The sequence below is a fragment of the Barbus barbus genome, assembly GCF_936440315.1.
Source record: "Barbus barbus genome assembly, chromosome: 46".
In the NCBI taxonomy this organism is placed as follows: domain Eukaryota; kingdom Metazoa; phylum Chordata; class Actinopteri; order Cypriniformes; family Cyprinidae; genus Barbus; species Barbus barbus.
The window spans coordinates 1498032-1523879 of NC_136724.1; the positions used below are offsets into that span (position 1 = coordinate 1498032).

General features: G+C 34.4%; 1 protein-coding gene across 1 annotated transcript in view; it reads left to right on the top strand.

Annotated features, from left to right (window-relative positions):
- Positions 1 to 250: 250 nt before the first annotated feature.
- Positions 251 to 25848, top strand: part of piezo2a (piezo-type mechanosensitive ion channel component 2a) — a 139830-nt gene continuing 114232 nt past the window's right edge. Inside the window, exons 1-2 of the mRNA XM_079409605.1 lie at positions 251 to 825; positions 17904 to 17999. Coding sequence (XP_079265731.1) covers positions 759 to 825; positions 17904 to 17999 — 163 coding nt within the window. The 5' untranslated portion in view covers positions 251 to 758. The remainder of the gene's footprint in view (positions 826 to 17903; positions 18000 to 25848) is intronic.

The following is a 25848-nucleotide window of genomic DNA, read 5'->3' on the forward strand; positions in this document are numbered from 1 at the left end:
TGACTGGTTTTGTGCTCCAGTGTCTCATATATAGGCTAGTTAAATAAAATATAGAGAAAAACAATATAGTAAAATAAAAAAGGCCTATAATTAAAAATATATATAAATGTACATTTAACAATAAAAGAAAAAAAGAAATGAGCATATAGGCGTGATCCCACAACCCTTGATTTGCTTTCCAAAAGTTTCCTTTTTAGTTCTTTTTCTTAGTTTCTGTCTGTTTGTATCTGAAGCGGGTAGTGTTGATCTCAGAGAGCAGATGTAGTACCTGAGCCGGCGAGCCTCCACCTCTTCCTCTCTAAACACCAGCTGAATGCTGAATGGTGGAGTCATTTGTCAGTTTTTGCAGGGTGGTCCTTCTGTTCATTGAGGAGGAGAATAAGTGCGTCCAGATGCCAGTGAGGCACAGCTCCGCGGCTCAACACTGCGCTAAACTGCTCCAGGAGCTTCAGACTCGCTCGGACTGGGATATGTTACACCACACGGTCTGGAGGAAACCCAGCAAACTCGGGACGGATGAAGTCGCAGCTTGTTGATGTTTGCAGGGCGTCTGAGCAGCAGCATGATCTCTCCTGTCAACAGGTAAGAAACGCGCAATCTGCTGCTCTGAGGGGAATAAACCATGTCTGAGGAGAACTGAGGAACCTGTGCGAGATCTTCGCCATTATCTGGACTTCTTCAGACTTTCATTACCATGAGGACTAGACTAGACTGAATCCAGGCTCCACAGGGCCGGAGCGGATCAGTAATATCGTGATATGATGGCCTCGGAGGTGGTGTGTGGACTCATCTTCAGACTGCTCCTGCCGGTGTGCCTCGCCGCAGGTAAGACTTTCTTTACTGAGACATGAAACAGTACAACAGAAATAAACAATGAAACATAATACCAGCAGAATTGGGCTTAATATTTGTATTAAACTCATATAAACTTGGCTATGTAATTAAAGAGAGAAAGAAGGAAATATATTTTAAGTAATATAAAAAATTATTATTATTTAAAAAAATAATATTTTTAGTTTTAATTTTAATATTTTAATTTTAAGTTAATATTGACTATATTTTAATTAAAATTCAATATTTCACTAATTTTCTCATACACGTTTTATGGTTATTAAATATGATAATTTAATAAATAAAAATATATATACACACACATATATAGACTTGATTTATTAAGATCATTATTATTTCTGTTTATATATATATATATATATATATATATATATATATATATATATATATAAACAGAAATAATAATTCGTATTATTTTAAAAATGTATGTTTATAGTAATTTTAATGTAATGTATTCAGATAATTTAATTTAATTAAAGTTCAATATTTGTTATTATGGTTATTAAATATGGTAATTTAATTAAAACAATAAATCAATTATTTAAAAAAAAAATATATATATATATATATATATATTATAATATAAGTAATTATTCCTATTATTTTAAAATATTTATATACATTTTTATGTAATTTAATTCAGTTAATTTAATACATTTGAACTAAAATCATTTTTACTTAGTCATTTTAGGAATAAAGGATCATCTAAGCATAAGCTTCACTTTCAGTATATTTGTTAAATAAAAACACAAGATTTGTTGTGTGGAGCCTAATATGATAAACCTGAATGCTCTTTTATTCACATTACAGTGATAAATGAGCTAATCAGGTCTCGATTTAAGGTCTGGAGGTGAAGAAGTCACCCAGGATATAGAAAGCCATCAGTTATGATTGTATGAATTATGATTGATTCATTGATCATTTGCACTTCACAAGCAGTTCTCTCACTAAGTAGGCCAAAGGTCAACAATATAGGCAAAACTCAGCCACATTATTAATTAGACTTTAACTAGTACAATGATTCGATACGCTTGTCTTACATATTAAGTACATACTTGCGTTATTATATTCAATGTTCGTAACCTTCCATTTTCATTGCTTTTAATTGCAATGGTGGTTGCAGTTTGATATGTTTTTGTTGTTGCAACAAAAAGTCTGAGCATTTGAGAATTCTAGCACTGATTTATGCACAGTCTTGTTATTTAGTTGGTTTTCACCCAGCATTTTTAACTCTTTCCCTGTAATTAATCAAACTCACTCTTTTGTTCGTGCAAACACGCTGTCTGGCTAAAGTAAGCATGAGTCTGATAGCAGAGAGACAGACAACAGAGCTTCTGTCTATCAGCGCAGAGCAACTCTTCCTCTCTGTCCGCTTCGGTTTTCCCCTCTCGCTGAGATCAGATACACAGCACTTCACTCTCAATTGTCTGTTTTTGAGCGAAACGCCTTCTTCTGCGTCTGCCGAACATCTGCCTCGTGTGACTCACGCACAGTGTTTTCACAGATAGTGAGGGCTTGAACTTCTTAAGGCTCCTGCCACAACAATCCAGATCTCTGCTTTCCCACAACCCACTGTACGCCCCATTCTTCAGCAACACCAAAGACTGTTTATTTGTGATAAAACGCCCAACTGAAACAAGATCAGAGAGAGAACAGTCAGCCTACATAACACAGAGCTGGTTCAGTCCCTACCTAGTCAGCAACATTTGAGACCCTGGACCACAAAACCAGTCATAAGGGTCTTTTTGTTTTAAAATTGAGATTTATGCATCATCTGAATAAATAATCTTTCCATTGATGTGTGGTTTGTTAGGATCGGACAATATTTGTCTGAGATGCAACTATTTGAAAATCTGGAATCTGAGGGTGCAAAAAAATCTAAATATTGAGAAAATCTCCTTTAAAGTTGTTCAAATGAAGTTCTTAGCAATGCATATTACTAATCAAAAATGAAGTTTTGATATATTTACGGTAGGAAATTTACTAAATATCTTCATGGAACATGATCTTAATATCCTAATGATTTTTGGCATAAAAGAAAAACTGATAATTGTGACCCATACAATGTATTGTTGTCTATTGCTACAAATATACCTGTGTTACTCATGACTGCTGTTGTGCTGCAGGGACACATATAAGAGCTCACTACGCCAAACCAAAAAGTGTGTGTGTTTTTGCATTCCACTTAACTGCGTTTCCATTGTGTCTTTGTAAACATGCACTAGCTGGATGTTTTTGACTAATGCGTTCATATCTTGCGTCTCTTGCAGCATCTCGTGCATGACACAGCATGCTAAAAATATGGCGCTCAAGTAAAAATAAGTACAAATGCATCTCTAGACCTTGTGTTTTTTCCATACCACTGCCCTGCGTCACGTGTTTTAAACTTTACATACTGTTTTCCCCACACATGTCCAGGCCGGATTTTTCCAAATTGCATTATTGCAATCCTCATACTTTATATGTACATGTATTTGCTTCGCTTTCCCCGCCCTCTCAGAGGCTAAGATTGGGTGATTATGTTCAGTGCCTTAGCCCTATTGGTCAAATCACTTTTCAGTCATTACCTTTAGCAAGTATGACAGCAATAGAAAAACAAAGCCAGACATTTTAGGTAATTATGGCCAGGTAGGGCTGGGCAATGATAAACTGTGGAAGAATCTAACAGCAGAAATAAGCATGACAGCAGCAGTTTAGTCACTAGTAAGGCTCATGTTATGCATGTCTTTGAGTGAATGAATGGTGGAGTTTAATCTGCTACACAAACTCAAACACACATGGTGCTCGTCTCAGTATATGAGGACATGAACTTCATCTCCAGATCTGCTCCGCGAGTCACTTCAGCAGAAAAACTACCATCAAACACGCAGATCTTCACCACAACCCGCCAAAATAAAAGTTCAGTTTAAATTGAAGAAACCATGACAGAAATATATTACTACTGTACACTAAAATGTAATTCTCAAAGTAATAATAATAATATTTTAAAGCAATATCATACAAGCAAGATCTTTGTTCATCCATGTTTTAATACTAAACATACAGTTCTGTTGTGCAGCATTTTATTTGACAAAAATTAAAATGCATTTTTTTTTGTAAATTAATTGTTATATTTTCATTTGATTATATTTTAAAAGATTGCTTGAATTTTATATTAATTCATTTTATTAGACAACATTTTTGATGATACGTTTGTATTAAATCATAAAACAAAGAATCCAGAAAAAAATTAAAAAGTAAAACACAATTTGGGGAAAAATAAAACTGATTTCACGAGGCCTTAAATTAAATGCGGTTACTTAGTTTAATTAAGAAAAAACAAGTTCTGTTCACTCTCAAGGTGTAACAAACATGTATTTCCTTCCCCATCAATGCTTAATATTAAATATTGTAATAAATATTGGTATCGTACGGCATGGAAAATATATATAATATCATAATATTGTTGGCCACATCGCCCAGCCCTACAGCCAGGCCGGGAAAAACATGACTGATAGTCACTTTATTTAACTGCAAAAATGCTTTCTGAGTGAATGAGGAGCTTTTGGACTTAGAAAGAGCAAGAAAGTGTCTTTCAAGGATGATGCAAAGGTCAAATCCTGCTCTTTTGTGAGCACAAACCATCCATTTTGAGTTATATGGCTTGTCTAAAGAAGTTCACAGAAATAATAAAATCAAATCCAAATAAAGCTTTGGCTTCCGCTTGTAACCAAATGAATGATTTCTAAATGTTATCAGTATCAGGTCAATAAGTTAGGCATCATAAACACAAGCTGAAGCTATTTGTGTAGACGCCGGACCTCCGCAGTAGTGGGACGTGACTAAGGTGAGCGTAGATCTCGCTACACCTAAATATTTTATTGCACTCAAGGGAAATATTTAGTTTGCACGTATACAGGAAGTAAACAAGTTATTTACACTTATAGGACGATGTGATGCATCCAAAACTTCCAGCATCAAATATTTGCGACTACTTCTTTTTGTACATCTCTCTACATCCTTTCTAAGGCCATAAACATCATCCACCCGTATATGAATATGAGCATTTGACCTTGCGTAGGTAGAAGCGCTTATGTTCACGCACTTGCATGTGTTTCAGGCCTTAAGTACACTATGAAGATCTACTTAAGAAGGCCACGTCTCTGGGTTTTGTTTGTGTTTAAACTGGAGTTTGGAGCTGGTTAAACCACACGTAGTGTTTTGTTAGACAGCTGCTTCATTTGTGGCTTTGCAGAGTCAAAAAGACTTTTAATGTCGTTTGAAACATTAAAGAGATGCTGTACACAGTCACGCTCTCATTACAGCTCTGTATTCCTCTAAATGGCCAACTATGACGTCACAGAGAACTAGTAGACGCATGTAACCCAGTGCCCTTCAGTTGGGTTCGGCTGTAACTTTAGTACTTCTCAAGACTTTACTGTTGTTTGAAAGCAAACATGATTTGTTTGGTAAAGGAATACCACTGTTGTTAGTCAAAATCTGAAGCCTGTTTACTTTTATGCTGACTTTTCCTTGTGGATAGTGTTAGTCAGTGGCCAAATAACTACTAAGTGTAAGCTAATTTGTATTTGGGAATATAAAGCTCATTTCTTTTCACAATCCAATCACTTCCAAAGGATAAAATCAAGTCCCACCCCTTGTTTTGTTGTTGAATGTCAAATATATATATAACCCAGTTTCATTGGAAAAAATATGCTTGTGGTGACATTTTTGTGAAATGATATTACATTGCTTTGTGCAGGTTTCATGACTAGAAATACACTTCCAGAAATACTGTAAAATGGGTCACCAACATCAGCTCTTGGTTTTTACCTAAAGGCACATTCACACCATGAACAATAATTATAATAATAATAATGATAAAGTTTTAATAATTGCTCTAATTCTGTGAGTTGATAACAATATTGACTGGAATCAGTGCTGTTTTATTATCATTGAGAAACTGTTATATTGTATTCATATTTTGATCAACTTTTCTGTTTTTATTTCAATTTTAGTTAAAGTTTTAGTAATATTGTTTTGTTTGTTTTTTGTCACTTTTAGAGATGTTATAGATAAGTTTTAGTCATTGTAGCGCAAGTTAAACTGAATTAAGATGAAAAATGTTGCCTTGTAACTAGTTTAAATAAAAAGTTTATCAACACTTAAAGCTCTATATATTATGCATTATAGAGGTACTTATAATCATATGATTTAATGTGTTATTTCATAAATAATAGTAACCAAAGTTAAAATGCATTATAATATTTGAAAGTTTGTCATATTTTAATGCATTATTATTTCTAAAGGTGTAACAAGTGTTTACAATTATCCATGAATTATCCATACAATTCATGCATTAAAACTACTTCTATAATACGTTATATATAAAGGCTTTAAGCAAAGTGTTACCAAAGTCTTTTTATTTTTAAAGATTAAGTAAAGATTTGTTTTTTATTTATGTATTTATTTATTTTGTTTCAGATTTAGTTTAATAAACTATAACAGTTTTTTTTCTTCTTTTGAACAATAAAAACATTGAAAGCCCGTCAGAATCCACTTTAATTAACTTGAGCATTTAAAGCAGCAGACGACAAAACTACAAGCACTCTCATAATGAACAGAAAAGTGATGTTGACTTAACTTAAAAAAGAATTAAGGAAACCCGTTGCCTTAAAATTATTAAGTACATAATAATAATAAAAAATTAAGTGAGTTGTCAAGTTCACTTAACTTTTTTTTTTTTGTTTGTTTTTTTTTTACTTAATAATTTTAAGGCAACGGGTTTCCTTAATTTTTTTTTAAGTTAAGTCAACTTATCACTTTTTATCCATTAATGTAGTTATTGTTATCGTTATAGTTTTATGTATGGTTATGTTTAAAGTATTTGCTGTGAACGGGCCTTAATTCCACAGTAAAGTTGTGCAGAAGGTCTGTTATCTATTGTCAGTTGTGTAGAGATGTAGAAATCACTTTCAAACCAAGCCAGTGAATTTACGTCACCAACTTGAGCTACACTGTAAAAAAAATAAAAAACTTAAAATTTTAAGGCAACCAGCTTCAGCAGATTTTTGAGTTCTCTCAACTTAAAATGTTGAGAATCTCCTACAAAAATAAGTTGAGAAAACGCAAAAATCTGCTGAAGCTGGTTGCCTTAAAATTTTAAGTTGGCTCAATTTTTTTACAGTGTATCATGGAAAATATTTTGCCCTAATGCAACATTCCCAATTATAGATTCCTATTGAAATGACAGGATTTGGCCCACAGAAGTCTGCCAGACAGCGGTTAATGCGACTGCACCTTCAGCACTCTCCTGCAGCCATGCGTCCGTCAGGAGCAGCATTCACTGACGCTGACTCAGAGTCATGCTCCATTTAGCCACGGTTTAGTCCGACTCTGCGCTTTGTCTCGCGTCTCCACGCTCTTTTGTGTCTGAATCCAGGCAGGGTGCCACCCTACACAGCAGACAAAAGCGCTCCGGATTAGAGGAGATGAAGGAGTCATGAAACATCAGCGATCGCGGGATTTCTCCTGCAGAAAATCCGCTTCATTTGTAGCACAGTTGGCACACCACTTTATCTTCCACTGAGGAGAAGTTTTAGTTCTGCATGAGCTCGTCCAGACAGCACAACTGTAAATGTTAATGATGTCTTGGAGTTTGAAGGAGACAGTGGAGATTTCAACTCTAGCGAACAGATGCTCTGATGTTCATAATAGTGTGCATAATATAGACCACATATCAAAGTGTTTTAAAGCTTTCCATATCATATTCAAGACTGGATCGCTGCGTTTAATCATATATACACTACCAGTCAAGCGTTTTTCAACATTATTTTATTTTATTTTTTTAAGAAGTATCTTCTGCTCACCAAGCCTGCATTTATTTCATCCAAAGTACATTAAACACAGATTTTGATTTTTTTTACTATTTAAAACAAATGTTTTCTGTTTGAATATATTAAAAATGTAATTTATTTCTGTGATCAAAGCTGAATTTTTAGCATCATTACTCCAGTCACATGGTCCTTCAGAAATCATTCTAATATTCTGATTTACTGCTCAAAAACATTTTATTATTATTATTATTATTATTATTATTATTATTATTATTATGTTGAAAACAGCTGAGTAGAATTTTTCATGTTTCTTTGACTTTTGGATCCTTCTATTCATCAAAGAACCCCCCCCCCCCCCCCTCCCCCCCCCCCCAAAAAAAATGTTTTTAAATGTTGATAATAATAATAATAATAATAATGTTTCTTAAGCAGCATATTAGAATGATTTCTGAAGGATCATGTAACACTGAATGATCACAGAAATGAATTACAGTTTAAAACATATTCAAATAGAAAGCTGTTATATTAAATAGTAAAAATATTTCACAATATTACTGCTTTTGCTGTATTTCGGATCAAATAAATGCAGGCTTGTTGAAAAAATTACTTACTGTTCAAAAACAAAACTTTTCTGGCAACCAGCTTCAGCAGATTTCTGAGTTTTCTCCACTTTTTATTTTTTACAGTGTGGTAGTGTATGATGCCATATTTAATTTCCAGGGAGAGTCATCATATACAGGGAGGTTTGAAATGGTCCAAAGCCAGTTTTTATATTAAATGCGTTCTGATCGCTCATGTGTTCCTTCTGGGTGTTGCTTTTTCTTCTCGTGCTGCATAGTAGGACTATTCATGGGGTTTTATCTTAAACGTTTCCTGTCTGTAATCTGACAGCTCACTCTCTGAAATACATTCGTCTGCCTGAAAGGACCTTTTGTGCAGCACTGGCCGAGCAGAAACTAAACTCTGCTGTACATCACACCTCAGAGAAGAAAGAGCGCAGCGTTGTGCCCCGAGCCAAGTTCTGTTCTCCGCCGCTGAACATCTGAGAGTCCAAAGTCTTACCATTTCTCGATACTAATACAACCTTCCTTACCTCTCCATCTTGGATTTCATTTCATCATTTGTTTTCTATTTACTATAGTTTAAATTACTTGTTTGATGTTAAAATATAACTTTCAGTACATTTACACTCAAATAAGGCTGTTTTTAAATCCTTTATCAAATGTATCCATAAACAGAAATATACTGTACATATACTTCATTTGAAAATATATTGTGATATGAAGTAAAAACATATATGTAACCTGTATATCTAGCCCATTCAACTAGATATTTAAAGCCAGTTTAATAAAATCTAATTTGCGATGACTTACTCTGATTATGTGTAAAAATTTAAGGCAGCAAGTGGGAACTGTTTTAAACTGAAATATGATTCAATATTGTAGCACTAAAAATATGGCAGTGTTACATCCTTATATCCTTTTGTTCTTATCTGTGACTTTTACATATTTAGATGCTTAGAAGGTTCTTCAGAGCGATGCCATTTTTGGTTCCACAAAGAACCATTCAGTTAAAGAACCATCTCTTTCTTACCTTTTTATAATCTGAAGAACCTTCTTTCACCACAAAGAAGCTTTAGTGACACAGAAAGGTTCTTCAGATGTTAAAGGTTCTTCATGGAAGCATTTAGACGAGAAGGTTCTTCAGAGCGATGCCATTTTTGGTTCCACAAAGAACCGTTCAGTTAAAGAACCATCTCTTTCTTACCTTTTTATAATCTGAAGAACCTTCTTTCACCACAAAGAAGCTTTAGTGACACAGAAAGGTTCTTCAGATGTTAAAGATTTAGAAGCATTTAGACGAGAAGGTTCTTCTGTGGCATCGTGAAGCAGCTTGTGTTTAGGAGTGTAATGAACAGTGGAGCTGCGTGAGCGGGAACAGCACTGGTTTGCTGGAGTGTATGGGACAGCTGTGTACCTGCTGTGTTTGTGGGTGGTGTGAAGTGACGAGCGGACGCTGAAGGTTAACTATTGAGCGTGGTGCTCGCGGGCCGCTCTGAATGAAGCGTGAAAGCTTTGGTTGCAGAGCGTTCATCTGCAGACAAAGCAAACACACTGAACCTTCACTGCTCGTGTGTGCACGGACGAGACCAAACGCTCGCTAATGAAAGCTCTCGCTTCTGTTTTTCACTGCCGTTTCATCATCTCTCTGTAGACACTGATGGATGTACAACACAAAAATGACTTTAAATCAGTACTTTTGTCTTGTTTACCAGATAAATATGTTAAGCTCGGTTATTAAAGTTAACTAAAACCTAAAAAAAAGTAACTAAAAACAATAAAAATATAACTGAAATAAAATTAATATAATAAGAAAGAGATGGTTCTTGACTGAATGGTTCTTTGTGGAACCATAAATGGCATCGCTGTGAAGAACCTTTTAAGCACCTTTATTTTTAAGAGTGTTCCCCTTCTGCAGAGCTTCTATTATTAACGAATGAATCTCATAGTATTGTTCCTCATCTGCACTCTCGTTATGGTTTCTTATAAATGCGATGCTCAGGCTGTTTAATGGAGTCATGCACACTATGATATAACATAACGAGCGAGATCCGTCCTCCAGCGAACGACTGACGACAGAAATCCCGCTGACAGATCTGTTATTTGTGGCAAGAGAGTTTACTTTATATTTCAGATGAAAGTTCTCCATCACATCAGGATCAGTCTGAACCCAAAACCATCAGTGGTATTTGAGCCAGAGCTGGTTTAATATTAAATCCAGATTACTCCAATGCAAAGAGGCTCATAAAGCGTTTTAATAGGCTGTAGACGTGCTATTGGCGTAAGCATGTTAGAATTGTACCGTAAACTCTGATGATGGACATTAAAATGGCTTAGGCTTGCTTATTTTCTCTCACTAAAACATCTCAGAGCTTAAAGCTTTTGTTTGACTTTTTTGTCACACATTATAAACACATTATACGGACAAAATACACCAAATTTGGGGTTGAACTGCTTCACGAGGATAATCTTATTCAGATTTGTAGGTATTCATTTATATATTTGGACAGACACTGAAACAAACATTATCAAGGACAGTATATCACATAAACCCTATAACTATACAGAGAGGTAGAAGTGTTTAGGAATAATTTTTAATGGCAACGTAGAAGTAAAATCATAATGGTGTAACATTAAAGTGTGTTTCAGTGCTTCCCTGAGACGGACCTACACCGGAAGAAAACAAATCCTGTAAAACTAGCAGCTGTGGTTTGCTAGAATAATTCTGTAGCAAAATACTGTCAAAATATAATAAAAAACTTTGCAGAACATCCTGTAAACATACAAAAAATCCCTTTTTGGAAATTTCAATTTATGTATATTATATTATTAAAAAAAACATTATTTATAACATGTTCTCTTTTCTTCCAAATACTGCATATTTTACTGTAAAATTACATATTATTTCATCTATCAGTTATTTTATTATCTATCCACTTGTTTTTTTAAGTCCTATAAGATTCAGCACAAGTTTAATGTAATTTTGAAATTAAATATATAGCTGAAATGACTTGCACAGCCAATTTGATTTATTAAAATTTTAAGGCAGCAAGTGAAGCGTTAAAAAAATACTAAAAATTACAACAACAAAAAAACACAACACATATACTAAAACTTATTATATTTTATTTTAATTCAGTTAGTGTTTATTTAGTTTCAAGTGTTGTTGTTTTTAATTTTTATAATGGTTTTAGTCTGAGTTTTAGTTAACTATGAACAGATAAGCTCTATAGCGATGTGCCAAACTGAGGCTTTTCAGAGCTGAAGAAATAACATATCCAGTTACTGATGTAAAGGAGTCAAGGAAGCGTGTGTGTGTGTGTGTGTGTGTGAGTGTGTGTGAGAGTGTGTGTGTGTGTGTGTGTGAGAGTGTGTGTGTGTGTGTGTGTGATAGTGTGTGTGTGTGTGTGTGTGTGTGTGATAGTGTGTGTGTGTGTGTGTGTGAGAGAGAGTGTGTGAGAGTGTGTGAGAGTGTGTGAGAGTGTGTGTGTGTGTGTGTGTGTGTGCGCGTGTGCGCGCGTGTGCGTGTGTGTGTGTGTGTGTGTGTGTGTGTGTGTGTGTGTGTATCAGCGAGGGAACATGGTTTTGATGCAGACACACCTCTCTATTTCTGCCTGTGGTTTTTCTGTCCTCTCAAACACTCATAAATTCCCCAGCATCAATGAACTGACACATTTATGCCTGACATTAATGTTTAGTTCTAATATAAAATTTGGTATTTTGGGTATTTTTGAGTATATTTTTGTGAACTTTGGTATTATTTCAATGTCAACATCAGTGTTATTTAGGTTGGGTGTAAAAGTCTTTGCCAGGAATGCTGGGACATTTAATTCCAACAGCTAACCAAATAAGATGCGTATGCCAGATCCCAGCATGTATTCATATTTTCATTCACCACGCTTAACATTAGAACAGAATACAGGGAAACAGTTCACATGAAACCAGTCAATGCTTTCTAAATGCCTTTGTGCGTTATAAAGGTATCCTTAATGCCTGCAGTGTGTAATTCAGTGCAGTGTGTATAAAGCATCTGTTACTTGATTCTGATTGGACCGTCTCAGCATTCAGCCATCACATGTTCCCTAATAGTTTACAGCAGTCAAACATCTCAATTACATGAATTAATTTTTAACGATAACTTATAAACCGTTACAGACAGACCTACTGTAAGCCCCAAAGTTGTTAGATGATGGTCTGTTGAGGCCATCAGTCAGCATGTTCAACGGCAGAATTCCTGGTGAAAGACTACATTACCCATGATTCTACAGAGAAATCTCCACCAATCAGAGAGCGTTGAGCTGCACACTGTGCCAAAGGAACTCTTCAGCTCGGTTACTTAAGTATTTCTGTGTAAAATGCATATTTTGAAATAAATGCAAAACATATTGTTTCTACACTGCTAAATAAATAATAATAATAATCGTAAAAACAATACATGAAATAAAACAAAAAATTCAGTTCAATTTAATTATTAAATAAATAAAAAAGTTGTTTTACATAAACAACAAAAACTGGCAGCTGTGGTTGCCGGAATAATTTAGTAAAAACACAGCAAAAATTAAAAAAATATTTACAAAACAATCTGTAAAGTTTACAGTCATTTAAAAAAAAAAATCAAATACATTTTAAACACAGGGAATGTCCAGAATGATTGTTTTCACTGTAAATTGATGACTTGTTCTCTTTCACTTCCACAAACTTGACTTTTAACAGTATTTTACTGTACAATTACATGAAATGTCTCATTAGATCTATTACAGTTTTTCTCCGTATACAATAAGAGACATCTTTAACAGTTTTTAAATCCATTATTTATTATTTGTACATTATTTTTAATTTAATTATGCCATTTGTGTCATGGGATTGTAATTCTATCCCTCACTAATTTTTTTTTTTTTTTCAAATCAAATTAAAGTTTGTAATGTTGTGATCCACTTTGTAGTTGGTTGGTTTAGTTCATGCATTCGAATCCCATTTTATATATTTTTTAAAATAAGTTATTTATATATATTAGTGCCGTCAAAGGATTAATTGTGATTAATCACATTTAAAATAAACATTTGTTTATGTCATATGTGTGCATACTGTGTATATTTATTATGTGTATATATATACTGTACATACACACATATGCATATATTTTGAAAATATTTACATGTATTTACATGCATATATGTATATTCATAGAATTTATTTATAAATATATTTAATATATAAACATAACATATTTTACAGTATATACACAGTACACACACATATATTATGTAACCAAAAACGTTTATTTTGAATGCGATTAACTGTTTGACAGCACTAATATATGTATAAAAGGCAACTAAAAAGTGGCGCTCCTAACCAGATCAGTCCTGATAGTTTGCACTTGCATATCTCCTTATATTTGCATCCTCCACAAACTGACCGAGCAAAAGATCTGTAGACGTGTGTCAGGCTGGACCCCATTATCAGACGGTTAGTGGTTTGTCTGCTGTTTGGGATATTTTAATTTCTGGCTTTAAGCTTGGCTGAGTGACTCATTCAATCAAAGGTCTCAGCGGTCTGTCCCGCTGCCAGAGAGCGCAGAGACTTTCTCAAACATTGTTTTAGCACAGCAGCCCACATGAGACTCATCCACTAAAGGGCACCAAACGGGTTTACATCACCACATTTAGCTATGTTTGACATCCAAAATGCAAATTGAAACATTTTTTGAATTATGCATTTGAAGCATTAATCACAGATGTTGCTCGCATTCATCTGAGTCAGTCTTATTCAACAAATATGATCTCCTCTCTGTTTATTTGAAATCATACATGCTACTATATGCAATATTTCCTCGCAGCCTATTACTTGCTGAAAAACGCTGTGTACAAAATGTTCTTTATGAGCAAACAGCCCTTTTCAAACAGAATGTGGTCTAGAAATTAAATGAATGAATCTGGGTAATAATAACAAAGCAAGAAGGATTTGTTTCTGCCACTGATTGGAGAATTAGCTCTCATTCATGTGTGCTAACAGATAGTTGTGCAATGAAAGGAAAGAGTGTTAAATCAACAGTTTCAGAGCATGTTTTCTCATTTGAGAGGAACATGAAGATGGTGTAGATTAGATGTTCACATTCATCACACGGAGAGAAACAATAGTACTTGATTACAGGCGTTTATTTGAAGTTCTGTCTAAACCCGTTCATGATGAAAGAGCTCAATGTATTTGCACATTTCAACCGCAGTCAGTTTTCAGTTGCTAAGACAATTTTGGTTTGGAAAAATAATCACTTTAGGAGCGTCAGGTTAAAACAATTACGTTCAATATAATACATTGCACTATTTATTATTTTAAACTAACTCCTATCACATTTTTTTTTTTAATTGCAAATCATTGTTTTTGCATAATATTTTAACATATTGATAAAAATGTAAATTGTTCATTTATATTAGTGCTGTCAAATGATTAATCGCATCCAAAATAAGTGTTTGTTTAACACATAATGTGTGTGTACTGTGTATATTTATGATGTATATATAAATGCACATGCATGTATACGTTTAAGAAAAATATGTTATGTTTATATATTAAATATATTGATATATAATATAAATTTCATGAATATAAATACATGTATATATTTTCAAAATATGTACTCTGTGTGTGTATTTATATATACATAATAAATATACACACACATTATGTAAACAAAAACTTTTATTTTGGATGCAATTCATCATTTGAAAGCACTAATATATATTTAATTATAAACATTAATTTTTTATTAATTTTAAATTACTTTTGGTATCTCTAGTGAATAGCAGTTGTGTGTGTGTGTGTTTGTGCGTGTGTGCGTGTGTGTGTGTGTGTGTGTGTGTGTGTGTTGACAAATGGGGGGGGGGGGGTGCAAAACTCACAATAAGTTTACTTTAATATGCATCTCTTTTCTGAGATTTTAACGTTTTCTGCATTATGCCTGATGCTTTGATTTATTGATTGAATTTGTCATAATTCAGGTTTTGAAATGCATTTTGTTGAAAAACTGTGTTGTCCACATAAGTTTTATTCTCTACATCTCAGTTGTCTGAAACACTGCTGCTGTATCATGACATTTATTACCAAACAATATTATGTTTTAGAAGACCCAGCATGCTCTAGTGCTCTAGTAACGCTGCTTAACCTCAGGCTCGTCAGAGAGATGACGGTCTGTGCAAACTAGCCTCACATTCACACAGCTGCAGCGCTCGTGCTTACTGAACACACGGCTAATGAGCTCAGCAAGGAAAACTAACCTTGATGACCGGCAGCCCATCGCTTCGGCTCTGAACACTCAGTGTGTCCCAAAGCCTGGGATGATGAAGGTCTGACGTTTGCGTCGGGGAAGTGTTAATGAACAGCTAATCCGGCTAATGCCTCAAACTCAGACTCCATTCAGATCCCCAGCATCAAACAATACTTATAATGTAAAACAGCTGTTTTCTATGTGAATGTGTTAAACTGTAATGTATTTCTGTGATCTGCAGCTGTATTTCCAGCATCATTACTGCAGTCTTCAGTGTCACATGATCTTCAGAAATCATAATAATATACTGATTTACTGCTCAACAAACATTTCTGATTATTATCAATGTTGAACACAGTTGTGCTGCACAATATTTTTGCAGAAACCAAGATTTTATTTTTCAGGATTCACAGATGAATAGAAAGTTCAAAAGAACAGCATTTACTTGTCAGAAAACTTTTGTTAGATTTTAAACACCTTTACAGTCAATTTTCATCAATTTAATGCATCCTTGGTTAATAAAAAGTATTGATTTCTTTCAGATATACAGTATATATACTTCTTTCATACTTAATTGTCCAGGGAAATGTGCTTAATTATTACAAAAATAATGGCATAACATTTTAATGGTCCTAAAAAGGCTTTATTTTTTGCATGCAACATATGATTTCTTATATTACATCTTGATTTTTGGGGTGAAATGTCATTCTTCATGAGGTTCATCCAGTCATGTGTAGTCGATGAAAGGCATTATGATCATTAAAATCCAATACTTCTTTCATGGGATCTTGAGATGATCGTTCAAGTGTCCAATTCCTTTGGTGTGCGTTTTTCTTGCGGTCAGGTTTAGTCCAGGAGGGAATAGAGAAGAGGTTGCACTGTACACTTAAAACATGTTTAATTTCCAGATTTGGAAAAGCCAGGATGTGGCTTCAAATGAGACAAACCAAAGCAAATTGTCCTTCCTTAGCTCATTTTGCATTGGCGCTGCACAATTTGTCAGGAAAAACAAGGCTGGAGGAACTCAACGGCTCACAGTCTTCAAAAACACCAAAGAAACGATGCAAAAACCTCAAAATCTCATGTTAAAGCTGGTGGGATGGAGTCCAGCGCTCTCGTAGTCGCAGGGTTTGCTGGAGCAGAAATGGACTCAGTCACGCTGATGAAAGAGATACGCTTGATTTAATTAAGACTAATTTAGTGTTTCTAACAGGGCAGCTCCACACGATTAATAAAGCAAGCATATGTTTGGCTCTTTCAGCAAGTGACTGAACATTTCCCAGCATATGATGTTTAATCTTCTCAGTTTGCTATAAGCTGAGCCTCAGTAATAGAAACGCATGAGATGTCAGTCAACATTGACCTGCAAAGAAGAGTCTTGTCCAGCAGATGCTAGCATTTCTGACTCGCTTACTGTCAGTGTACACTGTAAAAAATAAAAGCTGAGCCAACTTAAAATTTTAAGGCAACCAGCTTCAGCAGATTTTTTAGTTTGTTTTAAGTTAATACAACAAAAAAAGAGAGAAATTTCCTAAAAAGTAAGAAATTCAAAAATCTGCTGAAGCTGGTTGCCTTAATATTTTAAGTTGGCTCAGCTTTTATTTTTTACAGTGTATAATGTTGGAGGTTTTATACGTAATGTTGGGTTTGTCCAGCTCAGTGTAAATCACTAAGCTCACGTGATCCAATCAGATTGATTTAGCATACATTAATGATTCATTCTCCAAAACTGTTTTAAAATGTTATTTTATTTTTCAAATTTACTTGTAATTTATACAAATTTCATCACTTTTATGTGCAATGACTCCATCAGTTAGTTTTGGCTTTTTTATTATTTTGCTTTACTTTAATTTACTTTACATTCACCTCCATCCATTCATTCTCCAAACTGTTCTTTTAAATACATTCTATAGAAAATATATAAAATTATATATAATATCTCTCTCTATATATAAAGAGGGTTCCGTCCATCCATTCATTCTCCATCAGCAAATTATTTTCATATTTCTGCTTCAGAAAAATGAGTACATTTCCCTGCATTAGATATAATAATAATAATATCACACAAAGTGACATCTCCAAAACAGTTTTTTCAAGCTATGTTGCAAATCATTTGACATTAAAGTCCTTTATTTCACGTGCTTGAAGCAGACGGTTAGTTGAACTGAACTCAAGGGATATTTTGAAGGCTGTTTGTGCCGGGCCTGCAGGTAATTGATTGATCTGCAGGAATGCTCTGTATGACAGGATCATGTTCTCCCTGCGGCTGCATGCACCGTATCACACTCCTCTAATGAATGAAGAGCGTTCTCTTTAATTAAAGACTCTAGCGTCTGATTTATGTGCTGTTATCACAGTCTGGAGACAGAAGACAAACACGCTCATCATCTTCTCCTGTTCTTCTTTATTTCACAGCATGTTTGTTCCGGTACAACTGGCTGTCCTTCGTCTACCTCATCTACCTCTTACTCATCCCACTCTTCGCCGAGCCCACGAAGACAACGATGCAGGGTGAGTCCTCGAGACCCTTCAGCGGTTTGATGCTCTGAATGTTCCCTTGCTTTCCATCTTTCCATGAGTTTACTGTATAAATGTGGGATTTCTGCAGCACTGACGCAGGACTGGAACTGCTCAAGTAATCCAAGCAGGTTCCCAAACACTTGAAGATATCATTTTCTTTATTTGAAATGGTTACTGACGGAACATCAGAAGCAAGAAGCCAGGTCTTACCTGCCGTAGATATTGGAGGATACTGTAGATATTCAGATCAGTGGACAACAAATATAGGTTTAGAATGAAGCACATTAAAGTTAAATTTAGATCTTTAGAACTAAAACCATATAAAAGACACTTTCATTACCTGAAATAAAACAAATCTTAGCTGAAATGACATATATAAAATCATGAATTATTATATTTATTTGTTATCACTTATTTCAGCTAGTTGCCAAGTCAAAATGTCTTCTTTTTATGTAGTTTAAGCTGAAGTCTGACTAAAACTAAATAAATAAACTCAAAACTGAAACGAAATAAAAAGCTATATACACGTATTTAAAAAAACAATACTAAATCACAAAATGCATCAAAATGAAAAAATAAATAAAATGAAAACAGAACAGCTATAAAAGTCAAATCTAATTAAAATAACACTAATTTATTAATACAATTTGTTATATTTTTATGTAATTACAATAGATAACTTATATTATCATTCAGTTTGGGCATTTTAATAAATAAATACATTGTTGATAAATTTATAGATTAATAACACACGACCCTGCTCTTTTAAAACAATATTTATTTATTTATTCATTCATTCATCAATCAACAAAAACAAAATTTGGTTGTGTTTTTTTTTTTACTGTATATAATCCATTGAAATATAATGGTCAAGAATAGGTGGAAATTGGCTAAGCAAACATTTAAAAATAAAAATAGTTTTATATTGAAAGTTATTTTACTGTCACAAAATGTCAATTTTTTTCCATTTAAGAAAAAATGTGAGTAAAACGTTCAACAATAATAATATATCAAAGTTTTATTTAATTTAGTTATTTAAATGTGTATTAGGTCAGTGGGCACACACAGGATGGCTCAGTTTCTTGGACAAATTGAACAAAGTTTTAATCTTTAATAAATTACACACTTCAAAGTACTTGCCAAACTTTCTAAGTAACAGTCAAAGCGACAATTCACGCCATTGCTGTAATTACACAGACAAATCTGAGTGATTAATTACAGCTTTAAGGCCTCAGGCTGGATATCATGAGTAATATACGGTGTGTTTGAGAGGAGGTTTGTGACACGGTCGAGCCTCGTGATTCCTCCAGAATGAGTCCCATCTGATCTCAGCTCCACACACTGTTTTTAAGGTGTGTGTGTGTCATTGGTTTTCACTCAGAAACATCTGTGAGTTTTGATGTTTAAAGAGGCTCTGCACTGAATGCTGTTCTGTGTATCTGAAGGCTGATGGATTGTTTTTAATCAGAGGTTTGCTGGAGATCCTCAGCTACTGGCGGTGACCGCTTCACCGAGGGAGGAATGAAGCTCCGCTGATTTCCCAGCATTCCTCAGTGTGTCATCGGTTCATAAGTTCAGCTCTTACCTCATCAGATTCAACATATGAGCCTCTAGGCGGTCAACTAGACTAACCAGAGCCAAATATCTCTCTTACTGTAACCTAGACTGATAGAGAATGAGGTTAAATGGAGACAAATTGAGATTTTTGTTCTCATGAGGAAAAGACCATAATAAATTAACACCAAGAGAAATCTCAGTAATGTCTCAAACTGAGCTTGGTTTAAACACCAAAATCTGAAATGAGATGTTATTTAGATTTTAAAATCTTGAATAATCAAATCATATGAGCTGTGGTATGTGATTTACTTCAAATTCAGAGCTTTTTTACTGTATGTCAGCAGCTATGTTTTTTTTTTTTAGCGATGCAATACTGTTCAAAAGTTAGTGATCGGTAAGATTTTTTATAAATTTTTTTGGTCAGAAAGAAGTCACTTTTGCTCACCATGGCTGTATTCATTTGATCAAAAATACAGTAAAATTTGTGAAATATTATTACACTTTAAAACAGCTGTTTTCTATGTAAATATCTGTTAAACTGTAATTTATTTCTGTGATCAAAACTGAATTTTCTGCATCATTTCTCCAGTCTTTTTTCAGGATTATTTTATTGATTTAGGCCGTTTGTTTTTTAGCCTTTAATTTGGATGAATGAGTCATTACACTCTACATTGAAAGTTGTTTTGAATAAATGCAGATGATTTTTAACTAAAGTTTATTGGCTATTTACAAAAAAGCTAAAAGGCCTTGACTAAATATCCCCTCCCAGAAAAATGTCAAAACAGGAAAGGCAGCGGTTCTTTCGTAGGTCTTTAGGTCTCCTGAACTATGAAAGAGTGACCTGTGAGCAATAAAAACTTCCTCTGGAAGGATGTTTCACTGCTTGATAAAAGAGTCTCGCCAGAACAACAACACCTTGAATCACTGGGTTTGTGTGTTGCTTTGGACCTAAATCCTACTTTTTTGGGGTTGAGGTGTTTGCTTAAAGGAATAGTTCACCCAAAAATGAAAGTTTGCTGAGAATGTGCTCACCCTCAGGTCATCCAAGATGGGTGCCGTCAGAATGAGAGTCTGATAAAAAACATCACAATAATCCACACCACTCCAGTCCATCAGTTAACATCTGGAGAAGACTAAAGCTGAAACAAATCCATGTTTGGACTCTCATTCTGACGGCACCCATTCACTGCAGAGCATCCATTGCTGAGACACTGATGCAGAGACACATTTCTACAAACCTGATGAAGAAACAAACTCATCCTGATCTTTGATGACCTGAAGGTGAGCACATTTCCAGCTAATTTTCATGGTTGGTTGAACTATTCCTTTAAGCCACAGAATGAGATCATCTACAAGAGTGAAGTGAGTCTGGTTTGATCAGAATCCTCTGGAAATGACTCCCTTATGGAGTGGTGATAATGCTATAGTATTATCTGTTTACAGTACAGATGTTCTTCTGCAGTAATGCTCAGTCAAAGAGGGTGTTTTTTGACAAGCCTTTGCAAACTGCTCTCATTTATCAGCAGAAGGTGGTGGATGGTGTTTGTTTGTACAGAGGGAGTGACTGCAGAAGCACCGGAGGTGTCAGTGACATTCACTGCTCTGACTCTCATCTGCGAGGCTTGCAGAGGCTTGTCGTCCTCGTCTGAGGAGATTCCAGCCGCAGGCCGTGAAATCCAGCATCTGAGATGAGCTCTGAACCCGAGGGAGAGATGACCTGCCTGATCTTTACACACTTATGATTCTTTATTAGCACTGCTTGCTTAAACAAGCATTGCTGTTATTATTGCTCATACTTATCTTTCTCATGCCCTTAAACAGTTTTTGTTACAGACATGAATTGTACTAGTGGTCAGACTGAGAATTTCACCTGGCTGACAATAAAACTGGCAAAAAATGACTGACAGATGACTGACATTTCCAGACACCCAGAGCACAAATAGGCTCTTAAATTGATACATTATATTATATCATTATAAAAATAGATAAAAAAAGGAAAGAATATTTTATGCAATGAGTGATTAAATTTGGTGTTATTTTAGTATCATTGAGATTGTATTGTTTATTAATTTTCTATTTTAGTTTTAGTTACACTTTTAGTAGTTTTGTTTTTTTCATTTACAGTTTTTTTTTACAGTATTTATTTATTTTTACTTATTTTTAAAACTACAGTGTTTTATATTATATTTTTCAGTTTTATTTTTTATTTTAGTACATCAAATTAACTTAAATGAAAATAAGAAAAGTTTGACAAATGTTTTTTTTTTTTTTTTTTTTTTTTTTTTTTTTTATGGTTTACGACTTACACCGTTCTTATGACTTTTAATGTTATTCTCATAATATTACAAATTATTTAGATTTTACTCTCAAACTTGTATTACTTAAATCTCATAATGTTGCGATTTACTCTTAAAACTATGACTTTTGTACAAAACCTATTAATGCATATTTAAAAAATAATATATATATATATTTAATGGTGTTTTGAGTTTTCCATGAGCACTTATTCTTACAACAAATAATGTACATTAACAGTGAAAATCTTTATTATTTTTTAATCACTATGTTCAACAAATATATATATATATATTGGTAATCATGTATTGCAAGTGTCACTAAATTTGACCATGCAGAATTTGTCTTCTAAAAGTCTTATGAAAGACTCGACAAGCATTTGAGCCATTGCTGTTCCACATATGGAGCTGATTTAAGAACAGCTGTTGAGTGGGAGCCACGGGTCTCTTATACACGGCGCTGATTCGGCCGATGGCTGAGGGTCACGGCTTCAGACAGACAGATGAAGATATTTCCCATCTGTGCAGCTGATTTTTACGCCACTGCACGCTTCCGGCATCATGTGATGTGATTCTCAGGCTGTAATCCATCATATAGACAAACATAAAGCGCCATATAACTTTTCAGTGAGCAGTTCTAAATTACAGTATTTGCATGTGAGAGTAACCTAGAAACATTGAGTAATAAACAAAAATACAGTAGATGTATGCCCAAAAATTAAGAGTGTTGTTTGACACCACATTAAAAGTTTGGAGACTGCATATAAACACCAAGACTGCATTTATTTGATAAAGAAGTCATCTGCTCTGATGTCTTTAAGGTGAAGGACCAGTCTGGCAGTGGTTAAGGGAGGAGGTTTGTTTTGTTCAGGCCGTGAGTCAAACCTGAGCATCATTACAGCCAGATGCTGCTATTAATTACAGGCCTTTACCTGTCTTTAGCCTGGACTGTTGTAAGGTGATGATATGCGTTTGGGTAGATCTCAGCTGAGGATTACTGCAGGACTCATGAAGCCCGAGCTGGATTTAAACACGTGAGAGTTTCTTTAGCACAGTTTATTGCAGCTCACAGATTATCTGCAACTCGGCTTGGTAATAGGCTATGCATTATAATGTATTCACACTGGAATCTGTGACGCGTGTGGAAGCCTGTTTCCTTCACAGGATAAATAACATTTTTAAAATGTTAATTGCAAATTTTTCATCTCGCAATTCTGACTTTTTGCAAGTTATAAACTCTGAATTGTGATGTAAACTCAGAACTCTTAGAAAAAGTCAGAATTGAGAAATAAACACAATTGTGAGGAAAAAGTCAGAATTGTGATAAAAATACATATTTCACAATTAGGCTACCTTTTTTATTCCATTGTGAAAAAACCCTGAATATCAACTATTATGAGAGTCAAAATTCTGAGTTTGTTTTGCCATTCTGTTTTATTGAGTTTATTTCTTGCAATTTTGAGTTTATTTCTCGAAAGTCTAAGGAAAAAAGTTGCAAAACCATGAATAAAAATTCATGGAAAACTTTTCTTTCTGAATTGAAGAAAAACAAAAAACTCATAATGAAGAGAAAAAAAGTCAGAACTGTAAGATAAAAAGTTGCCTTTATTTATTAGTTTTATTATTATTTATTTTATTATTTTTTTTATCCCGTGGTGGAAACAAGCTTCCATAGCAATGTGAGTTATATAGCAAGTTAAATCTGTTTTGAGTCCCACTGAAAGTGACTCGAGTGTGTGTATGACATGAGGGTGAGTGCATTTTTGGGTGAAGTATCCCTTTAAGTTCTTGTTGGAGAAACATTGATGTAATGAGAACACCGAAAGCCCATTGATCCCAGGAGAAAGAGAAATATAAGTGCAGGACAAAGAGACGATGTGTCCTCTCGAGGCAAGACGGTTTCCTGAGGAAACAGAACTCAATGCAGAGCCTCACCTCACTTCCTCGGGAAGCCATGGTTCACAGGTCCTTACGAGCAGTCGTCTTCATTTATTCACTTATTTATTTATCTTTGGAATACAGTCAATAATCTTCATCAACTTTAATCTACTTGCAATCTGACCTATTTCATGCGGCTGTGATTATTAATATTTCTGAAAGGTCTCTTCTGCTCACCCATGCTGCTTTTGCTTGATCAAAATAAACAACAGAAACATGAACTGTTATTACAATTTAAACTAGCTGTTTTCTATGTTAGATGTAATGTATTTCTGTGATCAAATGAGTATTTTCAGCATCATTACTCCAGTCTTCAGTGTCACATGATCTTCAGAAATCAGTCTAATATACAGAAACATTTCTGATTATTATCAATGTTACCAATATTTTTGTGGAAACTGTGGTACATTTGATTTTTCAGGATTCACAGATGAATAGAAAGTTCAAAAGAACAGCATTTATATGATATATTTGTTTGCTAACTACTGTCACTTTTGATCAATTTAATGCATTTTTGCTGAATACAAGTATTAATCTCTTTAAAAAATCATACTGACCACAAACCGTGGTGCACATATTATATAAAACTTGACTCAAAGCAGGTTTAAGCACTGAAATAAGTTCAGGAAAATGTAAAGAAAAAGAATAAAAGGCCTTTGGGAGCTTAAGAATGTGACGTATCCACTGTATCTCTGCTCTCAAGTGTTCCTCCAGGAGTTTAAACGCAATACTTCACTCAGAAATACTAATTCTGTCTTCCTTTAATCACCCACATATTCATAAAGCTCTCAAAACTCATCCTTGCTTCTGCATGTTCAAATGTAACAACCATAATTCAAATATATGGAAGCGCAAATGAGATTTTTAGATTAATTATTTAATAAATTATGACTTACATTTCAGTGTGACCTCAGAAGAAAAAAGAAACTGGTACTTTTATTGTGCTTGTATGGATCTTGATCTCTATATGGCATTGTTGCATGGAAGAGAGCAGCATTAACATTCTTCAAAACATCTCCTTTTGTGTTCTACGAAAGAAAGCGAGTTATCCAGGTTTGGGTGAGTAAATGGAGTCAGGATCTGACAAACTGTACTGCAAATCCCAGTTAAGTCATATTCCCATTGTTAAAAACGAGCTAAAACATCGGGATACAAAATGCAAGACCAGATCACTGTAACGAGGGACATCAGGTAGAAGTTAGAACAGCTGCTTTAGATGTATTGTGGGTAATATATCACAGCGTTTACCTGCTGTCCAGTGCATTTCTGCTGTGTTTTCATGTTAGTCCCACATTTCTGCAAGAGGCCAAACCGTGAGCTGTACGTTGTTGTAAAACAGAGTTTGATAAGTTCGTGGCTCCAGACCGGAGTATAAATAACCGTAAAGCACTGACACTAATATATCTAGTATGTTTAAAGAAGGAAATGTTGGTGAATTAGACATGAACTCTGCAGTCCTGGATCTATTTCACACCTACACAGCTTCATTTTCTTACTTTCTTTTGAATCCTTTTTTGTAAATGTATTGAAGTCATTTATATAACAGTGTTCTGATCTAATATGGCTGTGTAAGTCTGCCAGTAAGAAAAGGTCAGACGAGACTTTTCCTGCGCTACAGAGATTTGCTGGGATTTTTATAAATGAATCAGAGCTTGTGGTGATTCACCTTCTTGACACGTAAACTCAGAAAACCAGATGCTGAGCGAAATACTGACCGAAGTATCTGGGAACAATAAACAACTATTCAAGCATTTTGCTTTTAAAAAGTTCAAAGTGTAAAATAAAGCAGCATGTTTTAATTCAGTGATTCAGGTCATGGGTAAAAGCACAACAAAACGCTGAGATTAGAATTGATTTGCATGTATTTATCAGTAATATAGTTCACCAAATCAACTTGATTGCATTTACCCTATTAATGCAACATGTGCAGTGTATGTTTATAATAATTTCACAGTGACTTGTGAGCTCAGGTCATTTATTCAGAATTATCTGTTTTATAATTATAATCTTAGAACTTTTTTAAATTTAGCTTGAATATTTCTCTTAAATCA